Source organism: Brassica napus, chromosome C1 (genome assembly GCF_020379485.1).
Source record: "Brassica napus cultivar Da-Ae chromosome C1, Da-Ae, whole genome shotgun sequence".
Classification (NCBI taxonomy): Eukaryota; Viridiplantae; Streptophyta; class Magnoliopsida; order Brassicales; family Brassicaceae; genus Brassica; species Brassica napus.
In genome coordinates this window covers 18,803,634-18,815,901 of record NC_063444.1, presented here as the reverse complement: position 1 = coordinate 18,815,901, position 12,268 = coordinate 18,803,634, and the positions used below count along the sequence as shown (strand labels likewise).

Here is a 12,268-nt window from a genome sequence, read left to right as displayed (position 1 = left end):
AATAAAAACACAATAGATCATAGAAAACAATATATACACTCACCAGTGGGTTGCCTCCCACCAAGCACTTAGTTAAAGTCATTAGCTTGACTTGGTTCAGCTGATCAGGCTGATGTGGGATCGCTTAGGGGAATCTCTTCACCCTCTACGATTGTGGAGTCAGCAAGGTAATGCTTGATGCGCTGACCATTGACGACGAACTCGTCTCCCTTTCTGTGCAACAAGACAACAGCTCGGTAAGGTCGGACTTCCTTAACGGTGAATGGTCCGGACCATCTAGATTTCAGTTTGCCTGGGAACTGCCTAAGTCTGGAGTTGAAAAGCAGGACCTTGTCGTTTGGTTCGAAACTAGCAATGATCGCTTGTCATGGTAGGCCTTGGTCTTCTCCTTATAAATTTTAGAACTCTCATAGGCAAGGTGTCGTATCTCTTCAAGCTCGTGGACTTGGATCATGCGCCTCACAGTTGCTGGCTTGATGTCGAAATTGAGCAACTTAACCACCCATGCAGCCTTGTATTCGAGCTCCACTGAGAGATGGCAGGCCTTACTGTAGACCAGGTGATAAGGGGTTGTTCCCAGCGGCATTTTGTAGGCTGTTCTGTAGGCCCAGAGAGCATCGTCCAGTTTAAGGGACCAGTCTTTGCGCGAGGTATTGACAGTTTTCTGGAGAATGTTCTTGACCTCCCTGTTGGAAACTTCAACCTGACCACTCGTCTGGGGATGATAAGCAGTAGCTACCTTGTGTTTCACCCCATTCTTCTTTAGCAGACCCTGAAATGCCTTGTTGATGAAGTGTGTTCCGCCATCGCTAATGACCACTCTAGGTACTCCAAATCCCGGAAAGATGATGGAGCTGAACATCTTAGTCATCACTCTTGCATCATTGGTAGGACTTTCTACTGCTTCTACCCGCTTGGAGACATAGTCAACGGCCACCAAGATGTATTCGTTCTTGAAAGAGGGAGGGAATGGTCCCATGAAGTCAACTCCCCAACAGTCGAACACCTCAACCTCTAAAATATAACTCTGAGGCATTTCATTCCTCTTGCTGATGTTCCCAAGTCGCTGACATGAATCGCATCGGGCTATATAGGCGTGAGCATCCCTGAACATAGTCGGCCACCAGAAGCCTGCTTGGAGAATTTTGGAAACTGTTTTGAATGTAGCGAAGTGCCCTGCATAAGAGGAACCATGGCAGTGATGTAGAATTCCTGGAATGTCTGCCTCTGGAACACACCTTCTGAATATGCCATCCCTGCAATGTTTGTACAAGTACGGTTCATCCCAAACATACTGTCTAGCCTCTCTTAAAATTTTTCTCTTCTCGTTTCCAGTGAATTTCAGTGGTTCCTTTTCAGCAGCTAGGAAATTCGCAATCTCAGCAAACTAGGGAAGGTGAGAATATTGCTTCTGGATCGCTGCTAGTGGTTGTTCCGATACGCGAGAACAATCGGATATTATGCTCAGGGGTTGTTCCGGTACGCGAGAACAATCAGATATGATACTTCTGCGTTGTTCCGCGAAGCGCAGACCAATTACGTTGACGTGTTCCACCGTGTGTTCTGAATCGAGAGCTGTATCATCCTCAATCTTCATTCTGGACAAGTGGTCTGTAACCCCATTCTCGACTCCTTTTTTGTCTTTAATCTCCAGATCAAACTCTTGGAGAAGAAGGATCCACCTCAGCAACCTTGGTTTTGCATCCTTCTTTGTAAGCAAATATTTAAGAGCAGCATGGTCTGTGTGCACAATCACCTTCGAGCCCACCAGGTAGGATCTGAACTTCTCGAATGCGAAAACAATTGCCAGAAGTTCCTTCTCAGTAGTAACGTATCTGCATTGAGCTTTGTCTATGGTTTTGCTTGCGTAATATATCACATGAAGCTTCTTTTCTTTGCGCTGCCCAAGGACTGCTCCAACTTCAAAATCGCTTGCATCGGTCATGATTTCAAAGGGAAGATCCCAATCTGGCGGTTGCACAACAGGCGCGCTGACTAGAGCTCCCTTGATCGTGTGGAACGCAGTTAAGCATTCGCTGTCAAAATTAAACTTGATCTCCATGCAGAGCAGTCTGGTGAGTGGTCTCGCGATCTTTGAGAAATCCTGGATGAACCTCCTGTAGAATCCTGCGTGACCCAAGAAGCTCCGGATTGCTTTCACAGTTGTTGGGGGCTGCAAGCTCATCATCACCTCGATCTTTGCCTTATCAACCTCAATGCCTTTCTCGGAGATCTTATGTCCTAGAACAATCACATCTCTGACCATGAAGTGGCACTTCTCCCAATTGAGGACCAGATGCTTATCCTCACACCTTTTTAGTACCCTGCATAAGTTTGATAAACAGACATTAAAAGAGCTTCCATAGACGCTGAAATTGTCCATGAAAACCTCCATAATGTCTTTAATCAAGTCAGTAAAGATCGACATCACGCAGCGCTGAAATGTTGATGGCGCGTTGCACAGGCCGAATGGCATTCTCCTGTACGCGTATGTTCCGTATGGGCATGTGAACGTCGTCTTCTCCTGATCGTCTGGGTGGATGGGAATCTGAAAGCAACCTGAATAACCATCTAAAAAACAGTAATATGGGTGGTTAGCTAATCTTTCAAGCATTTGATCAATGAAAGGAAGCGGAAAGTGATCCTTTCTAGTGGGCGCATTTAATTTCCTGAAATCAATGCACATACGATGCCCTGTCACTGTTCTAGTAGGGATCAATTCATTTTTTTCATTTGTGATAACAGTGATTCCACCTTTCTTAGGTACTAAATGAACAGGGCTAACCCATTTACTATCAGAGATGACATAGATTACACCTGCTTCTAGAAGTTTCATTATCTCTTTCTTAACAACATCTTTTAGATTCGGGTTTAACCTCCTCTGATGTTCAACAGAAGTCATTGATTTGTCTTCTAGGTGTATTCTATGCATGCATAAGTCAGCTGAGATGCCAGGTATGTCAGCTAGTGAATATCCTATTGCCTTACGATACTTCCTAAGTTCACACAAGAGCAATGCAGTTTCTACATTATTGAGTTCAGCGTTCACAATGACAGGATAAGTGGAATTTGGGCCTAAGAAAGCGTACATGAGCCCCTTGGGAAGGGGTTTTAGCTCAACCTCAGGAGCCCTTAGCTCGCTCCAGGGGTCATCAGGTAGGTTCGGCGGAACAGGTGAGTTCCGTGAAGAGGTTGCTCCAGTTGGAGTGTTCTCGTCTTTGCTGCTCTCTTCCCCCAGACTTAGACTCGCCGCCATTCTTCCCATACTCCTTGCGGAGTCCATCATCTTAGCATACCCATCTGCGTCAATGTTTTCGACACTCTGCTCGGCCTCAGCTCTTACAAGTGCGATCTCGAGGGGATCTTCCTTAAGAATCTCCTCAATCATCCCTTCGCTAGGTTGTAACGGATCAATCCCTTCATCCACTTCTAATGTCTGTCCATCCAGCATCGGCTTCTTCAGCAGCTCATCCATCTCAAACTGCATGACTATGTCTCCCAGAGGGAGATCAATCTTCCCTTGTCGCACGTCAATGATTGCTCCAACAGTTCAAAGAAACGGACTTCCTAAGATAAGAGGATCTTTGGATTCTTCTTCCAGTTCTAGAACTACGAAGTCTGCTGGGACAAAAGTGTTCCCGACTCGTACTTGAAGATCCTCTAGAATGCCAACAAGGGACTTAACTGATCTATCCGCGAATACCAAGGACATCCTTGTCAGTTTGAAATGCGTGTATCCCAGACGTCGTGCTACAGAGTAGGGCATGAGGTTTACGCTGGATCCCAGATCAACCAAGGAACATGAGAAAACTGTCTTCCCAATCTGGATAGAGAGAACGAACTTGCCAGGGTCTCCGCACTTCTTAATCTGCCTGTTTTGAAGGACTGCACTGCACTCCTTAGAGACTGTCATGAATTCGTTCTCCTCTGATATTTTTCCTGAGATCAATCCTTTCATAAAGCTGCGCATAGAGGGCATCATCTGGATCGCATCCATCAAGGGAAGTCAGACGGTTAGGTCTTCCTGCATCTTCCTACACTTCATCTCTTCTCGGTCCTTGCGAGTAACCTTTGCTGGAACAGGGTAAGGAACTTTAGGGGTAAATTCGCGAGCAGGAACATGCTCTGGAATAGGGCGAACGACCTCAGTTAGTCGTTCTGGATCTGGTTGATTGATCCTCTCTGTTGGTTCCTTTTCAGCAGCTACCGGGGTCTCAGTGGGTTGTTCCAACTCTTTCTGCTTCCCTTTCTCAGCCGCAGTAAACCTTTTCTTAACCTGCTCCGACAATTGCTTTCCACTCCTCAACTCAACCGTGTTGCACTCCTTAGGGTTTTTACCAGTTTTTCCAGGTAGAGTACCTTGTTGCCTCTTGACACTCTCGGCAGTCTGAGCAATTTGAATGTCCATTTGTCTCATATGGCTTGCAACATTTTCGTATTTGGTGCTCAAATCGCTGAACATATGGTTCCTTCTGGTATTGATCTCGGTGGTGACCTGGTTTAGAGCCTTCCCTTGTAGTTGTTGTCCTTGGAGTAGCTGCTGCAATTTAGTTTTTGTTTCATCTTGCGGAACAGCGACAGGGGCGGAAGTAGCAGGCTAAGTGTTCTGGTGGTTCTGCATCTGAGGTTGATTGTTCTGTGGTTGGCTTAGAACATAGGTTCGGGGTTGGTAGTTATTCTGATACCCCGCATACTGACCTTGGTTGCTCTGTGCCGGATCAACTGGTTTGTCCTGCTTAGTCCAGAAAAGCTGTGGATTGTTCCTTACGTTAGGGTTTGGGTGGTAGTTCTTTAGCTGCCACCCTTGCCCATTTACGTAGCTCACTTCCTGCTGATCATCTCCTGCTAGTTCAGCTTCAAAAGCTTTGTCGCATGCACTCTTCTCGGGAGTTGTGTCCTCCATTATGAAAACTTGGCTCTGGTTTCCCTTTAGCGGTTGGCCCACCTTTGCCGCGAGATCATCTATACTGTTCACACTTTTGCAGCGATCGTGCTCCTTGTTCTTGTTGAGTGAACTTGAAGCCATGTTCTCAGTGAGGGCGAATGCGCCAGGCGTGGTCTGAGTCATGAAATCCCCATTACTCGAAGAATCTAGGGTGTTCCGAAACTCGTAGCTCACTCCATCATAGAACACTTCCAATATATAGTCATCGTCAAACCCATGGTGCGGGCACTCTCTCTGTAATTCCTTATATCTCTCCCAGGCCTCATGAAAAGGCTCATCAGATTCCTGCTTGAAATTGGAGATCCTATGCCGTAGAGCCGCGGTTTTAGACTTCGTATAGAAGTGGCTCAGGAATGCTGATCGGACCTGATCCCATGTAGTGAGAGAACCAGTCAGTAAAGATTGGAGCCAGCGAGAAGCTTTCCCCTCAAGAGAGAATGGGACCAGTGTGCATTTCACATAGTCGGGTGGCACTCCATTAGATCGAGAGAAATTGCAGATTCTCTCAAAGGATTCGATGTGGTCCATCGGGATATCAGTAGTGAGACCGCTGAACGTGCTCTTCTGTACCAGACTTATCAGTGCTGGTTTGATCTCATAATCTTTCCGCGTGCAAGAAGGAGGGTTGATGGGGGAACGGTTAGTAGCGAAGTTCCGCGGAAGGTTCTGCTCTCCAATAGGAGCACCTTGTTCCTCTCGCGGCGTTCTCAGCTGCTTCTTGAGCAGCTTGTTGCTGATTTTGGATGGTCTGCTGCATCTGCAACATCTGTTGTTGCTGATTGTGCATTTGTTGTTGAATGATTGCCATTGCAGCAGTGAGGTCATCTTGATTGTCGTGATCACCCATGTTGGTGTCGGCTGGTCTCGGCTGTTGACGGTTCTGTCTTTCTAATCTTGCGAGTTCGTCGTTGGTCAGTTGATGTAGTGGTCCTTGTGTGTTGCTTCGAGTATGTCTACTGGTCATACACTTGGATCATCTGTTCCTACAAAGAATTAAAAGCAAGTTAGATATCTCAGACTTAATGTTAAACTGAAAAATAAAGGTAAAAGCTTGGCCCCCGGCAACGGCGCCAAAACTTGATATACTAAAAATGAATCCTTGCTACTGTCAAGTTAACAGTGGTAATTGTAGTAATTTTAGATTCAATCCAGAGGACCAATTTACTCTTTACTCTTTTGAGTTCAACGTTAAGCTGAGAACAAGTGAGTTTTAAAGATTAATGGTGACACGAGTAACAAGAACACTTAGATATAGAATTCGATTTAATGAAAGCAAGCTTAGGGTTATTCATCGGGTGTCAGAGCTTAAACCAAACGACTATTCAAATGCGATGATATGCAGTATAGAACTCGGATCGCTCGGACCCGAGAACTCTAGAAAAGGGCATTAAAGTGTGTAGCCACTAGGCCAAGGGAATTAAAAAATTTTGTTGATGTACGTAAAAAAAATAACCAACAACTTTTTATTCAATTTTAGAAAAAACATAAAACGATAGTATTCTACGGTGAATCGAACGCGGGGGCATGTGACTTTCAGTTTTAGTAAGAGTAGTGGTTTAACCTCTAGGCTGAGGAGAATCATATATTATAATCAAACACAGAAATTTATTTAAACCTAAATTATATATTAAATTTGGAAAGCATTTGGTAATTTCTTGATGGGCTTCCAGAAATAATATATAATTGTGTTTCTATCTAGCAAAATTTAAACTAGAAATGAAATGGTATCAAAAACTAAAGATTTGAATTGTGATGTAGAATTTTTGAAGAAGAAAAAGATAAAATAAAAAATTTGCATCTCCCACTAGTCGAACTCGAGAACTCTAGGAAAATGCATCATAGTGTGCAGCCACTAGGCCAATGGAATTATACCTCTTTGTCGATGTAATTAAAACAATATAACCAAAAAAATTTTATTCAACTAAAAAAGCATAAGATGCGGACTCCGTCGGTAATCGAACGCGGAGGGCATGTGTGACTTTCAGGTTTAGTAAGAGTAGTAGTTTAGTCGCTATGCTGAGGTGAATCATCTGTTATAATCAAACAAAGAAATCTATTTAAACATAAACTAGATTTTGACCCGTGTTTAGAAAGCGCGGGTTTGTTTGTTTTTCATTTATTAATCGAAAACTGATTTACAAATTACCATTATTTTTCATTTCGAACCATAACAATTGAGTTTTTAGGTTTTTATCATTTGTTTTTTTTTTCTCTTCAAAATATGGTATTTGTTCGAAATATGGTAGCTGTTCTATAATAATGTTTGAGTTTTAAAATGTGTTTTCATATCTGACCTAGATTCATGTTTGAACCTATAGACCCGATACATTGTATATAATCCTGTTCGGATTTAATGAAAAATTTGTTAATTAAAAATCCGATATAACCCGGTAAAAACCTAAAAGCTCACTATTAACCCACGATCTGATACTATTGATCCGATAACAAAATATCTGATAGTACTTTTTTAAAAAATTGATTAAATTACTCATATATTTATTAATATTACATAAATTAGTAATTCCTTAGAATTTGATAAAATTTTATCATGTTATCCAAATAAAAAATGATAATATAAAATAGCTTATTGATATGACAATATTAGTTTATTTTCGTTATTAATAACCTATTATAAGTTTGTGTTTGTATTTTAGATTTAAAAATTTATTTTAAGATAGTTTTTAAAATATTCTTGAACACTCGTAATTGCCATATTAATATTATGTATAAAATGACATTATACACTGAAAAATGATATTCAAATATGTATATGATATATGGTGTAGGATATACGATTTTGATTTGTATTGAAAATATGTATAATATTCAAATGATCTATTTTGAATATTGATACGTATATTTAAGAAAATAATATTTTCATGTTTCTTAATTCATTTATTGTTCATAATATATTTATACTTATATTAAATTTAAAATTAATATATCTTTTAAATATATATATAGGCCTATTATTTATAGATCCATTTAGGTGTATTTTTAGGCCCAAAACCAAAAGACTTAAATGCCATTAATGAATTTTATTAATTCTTTGTAAAAATAAGGGTATTTTTGAGAAAACTGTAATTTTCATTAAGGATATAATTTGGGAATGATCCTCTTTTAATGGTATTGATTATATATTATAAAGTTGGAAAGCATTTGACAAATTCTGGATGGGCTTCCAGAAATAATATATTCGTGTGTTTCTATCTAGCAAAGTTTAAACTAGAAATGAAATGGTATCGAAAACTAAGGATTTGATATCTACCTTTTTAGTAAGTTTCAAATTGTGATGTAGATAATTGATCCAACTTAGCATTGTTGCACCAAATAACAAACTCTGACATTTATTTTGTAGTTCCTATAAATAAAATATAATATTAACGGTTAGCAAAAAAACACATAAAATCACCTTCTATCTGTGCGATTTCAGCTTTGACCAAGCTCTCGTTGTACCATTCTCCAATATATGTGTATCCAAAATCCTCCTCCTTTGAAACGTTGCAAGTAAAATGTTTCGTATATTCTACAAATAGGTTTTTTTTTCCAATGTAAGTCTTTTGCATATGTTTTCTTTTTACATGTAAGAACTAAAAATTCCACATTTGAAGTTGTTGGTAAGATAATTGATCCAAGTTAGCATTGTTGCACCAAATAACGGACATTTATTTTGTAGATCCTTTAAATAAAAATTGGCATTACTGGTTAGCAAAAGACACATAAAAGCACTTTCTATCTCTGCAATTTCAGCTTTGACCAAGCTCTCATTGTACCATTCTCCAATATCTTACCCAAAATCATCCTTCTCAGAAACATTGCAAGTAAAATGTTTCGTATATTCTTCAAATAGTTTGTTATCTAGTGTAAGCCTTTTGCATATGTCTTCTTCTTACATGTAACAGCTAAAAATTCCATGTGACATCTACTGGTGGGTTCTACATAAGAGTTGAAAACCTGACTTTTGGGAAGCAAATTCAATAAAGTAGCTCTTTCTTATTTAATATCTATGATTTAGTAGCCAACATTTGTTTTTTTTTTCCATGCACTTTGTGTCTTCTTAAAAACATTATGTCAAACATTTTGTATGCAATATTCTTTGATTCAACACCTGTCAAAATAAGAGGTCCTTCCTCCATAGCTAATCAGTCTTATGATGAATCACAACATCAATTACATGATCAATAGATTTCAATTCTCCATAGCTAAACATTATGTTAATTCGTAAAAAACATAACCAATCTAATTGAAAACCTTCCAAAATGGTATGAAAAGATTTTTTTTAAAAGAATAATCAACCAAAGAGAATGATGGATATGATATACTTTAATGAAGACAAGTATAAGATACGACAAGAATATAAACTGAGAGAGATCGTCGACGCCTGAGCTAGGGGAGATCGTCAACGGCGGAATTGAGAGAGATCGACGAAAGAGCCAGGAGAGACCGTCATAACTGACTTTTGACAGAGTTAAAAGAGTCTGTCACAAAGCTATGGAACGACGATGGCAGAGCTAATAGACGATGACAATGGATCTTGGGGACGACGAAAAAGAGTGACGACGAAACTGATAACAGTGAGATGAAGGAGGTGAAGATAACGACGGTGGTTGATCGTCAATTCAATTTTTTTTTAATTAATTGGAAAATTAATGAAAACGATAAAAAGGTAATTTTTCATTTTAAATGAAACATTTTTGTGATATTGGGTTTTAGAGTCTAGATTGGGAAGAAAAAGTTGATATATGGCTATTGAAGGTCATTTCTCTATACGTAATTTATTTTATTGATATGATCTTCATATTTAAAATTTTAATCTTACTAATATATATTTTGTTTTAAATTAAGACATTTTTTATTTTTATAATAATTTATTGATAAGATCTTGATATTTAAAATTATTGCTCGTTACCTTCAACATGTATGTAGAATATCAAATCCTATAGGATCCCCTAAAACCTACAAACTTACTATATTTTAAGAAGTTATTAGATCTTGATCAGCACATCCGTGAATGTTTTATTTTTTTGTTCTAAAATATTCTAAGAATTATTAGATCTTGATCTTAAAAATTATTGACATAAATTGTAATGTTACATGATAGAAACATTTAAAGTTGCGACCTCTAAAAAGTAGTTTAAATTAAAAAAAAAATCACACATGTAATAAGTAATGATTTATGTGTTTAATAAATAAGATATTTATTTTAAAATTTAAATAGAAATATATATTTCTTTCCAACAAAATCTTTTTTAAATCTTGGTCAAATGTATTTTGGGAAATTGCCAAAAATACAATTTTCAAAGTACCAGTTTTCATGTTTATACTAACCACTTTTACCCTCATCTTAAATGAAGGGTAAAAAACATTTATAACCCTTTGATTAACTTTCACAAAAAAAAAACATATATTAACTAATCTAAACTTAAAACATCAATTCTAAACCATAAATCATCAACTCTAAACCCTAAACCATGAAACATAACCTCTAAACCCTAAACCCCGAAACATCAACTTTAAACCCTAAACCTTCAAATCTAAACCCTAAAACCTCAACTCTAAACCCTAAACGTAAACCCTAAAGTCTAAATCTAAACATAAAATCAAATCTAAACCCTAAATCATCAAATCTAAACCCTAAACCATGAAACATCAACTCGAAACTCTAAACACTAAACCTCGAAACATCAACTCTAAACCCTAAACCCTAAACCTTCAAATCTAAACCCTAAAACATCAACTCTAAACCCTAAACCCTAAACCCTATATTTTTCTGAAATTCTAACCCTAAACCCTAATAACCTACACCTTCAAATCTAAACGTTAAAACATCACCTCTAAACCCTAAAACCTAAACCTTCAAATCTAAACCCTAAAACATCAACTCTAGGGTTTTATGGTTTAGGGTTTAGGGTATAGAGTTTTGGGTTAGAGTTGAAGGTCTAGTGTTTAGGGTTTAGAGTTGATTTTTAGGGTTAATTTTTAGGGTTTAAGGTTTAGAGTTTAATTTTTAGGGTTTAGGGTTTAGTTTTGATAGTTTAGGGGTTAGTGTTGATGGTTTAGGGTTTAGAATTCAAGTTTAGGGTTTAGGGTTTAGAGTTGATGTTTTAGGGTTTTGAGTTGAAGGTTTAAGGTTTTGGGTTTAGACTTGATGTTTCGGGGTTTAGGGTTTAGAGGTTATGTTTCAGGGTTTAGGGTTCGTATTTCAAAAAAAAAAGGTTTAGGATTGATGGTTTAGGGTTCGTATTTCAAAAAAAAAGGGTTTAGGATTGATGGTTTAGGGTTTAGAGTTTAGGTTTAGGGTTTAGGGTTTGAATTTCGAAATAGTATAATTAAAAAATATATTTTTATTTTTTTAGATTTTTTATTTATTTAAATATTTATTTATTATATATATAAAGAACACGAGTATAAGAATCTTTTGTCACTCATTGAAGAAGATATTTTTGAAAATGACATTTTAGTAGTGATAAAGATGAAAAGTTATAGTATGAAAGTGGTAAACATAAAATTTTCCGTGTATTTCAAATACTTTATATAATTTTTTAATTTTTGTTTATAAATCAAAAATAAATTAAATTTAAATTTCTGGTTTTTTTTTAAGATAACTAAAATTTAAAATGCAACTGAAAATTTAAATTAATAAATATTAATTTTATTTTAAATAAAAATAAAGATATTAAAAGATATTATCATGAAATTATGTATATTTGATAAACTTTTTTAATAATGGTCCAACTTGCAATATCACTCATGAAATAAAATTGTGATTTCTATTTTAATAGAATAGATAAACGTCAAACTGTACTTAATTAGACCACATACAAATATACCGCCCCAAAATCCTAATGTAGAACTACTCTTAAATCCTAATTTTGTTTAGGTATAAACCATGCACCGAACGGCGAAACCAACGGATAAGTCGAATTTACTATATTTTGTTTTGGTATGCCATAATTTGTAGTGAATGTAATGTCTAGCCCACAATCTTCGATGAATTTAATGCATGTCCATAATTTTGATGAATTTAATATCTAGGCTATATTTTATCAAAATCTTATCTATTCTCTAGATTTATCAAAATCTTATCTAGTTCACAATTTTGATGAGTTTGCCACGCACCAGGCGGCAAGACGAAATCTAGTTTTGTAGTCGAGGTTTTAAAAGTATGCTGTATTACTCTACTAGATTTTTTGCTATCGATGTATCATTAGGATTTGGTGGCATTTTTAAAATAAAATTTTCTCCGTTTTATAATAAACTAGATAAGGCCCGTGCGTTGCAACGGGTTTTTGTTTGATGTTTTAGTATAAACATAAAAATAAT

At 37.2% G+C, this 12,268-nt stretch overlaps 1 protein-coding gene and 1 non-coding gene across 2 annotated transcripts; one reads left to right on the top strand and one right to left on the bottom strand.

Moving 5' to 3' along the window:
* Window positions 1–3,550: 3,550 nt before the first annotated feature.
* LOC125579861 lies at window positions 3,551–3,997 on the bottom strand. The gene has a single exon (XM_048743745.1). The coding sequence runs from the start codon at window positions 3,995–3,997 to the stop codon at window positions 3,551–3,553; it is 447 nt and encodes a 148-aa protein (XP_048599702.1).
* A 1,159-nt stretch (window positions 3,998–5,156) lies between these two features.
* LOC125581139 lies at window positions 5,157–5,263 on the top strand. The gene has a single exon (XR_007318850.1). It is a non-coding gene; the product is annotated as a small nucleolar RNA R71 (small nucleolar RNA).
* Window positions 5,264–12,268: the final 7,005 nt, after the last annotated feature.

Bases quoted from the DNA above. Each gene is read 5' to 3' on its own strand.
- LOC125579861 (XM_048743745.1), bottom strand. From the start codon at position 3,997: ATGGATGCGATCCAGATGATGCCCTCTATGCGCAGCTTTATGAAAGGA.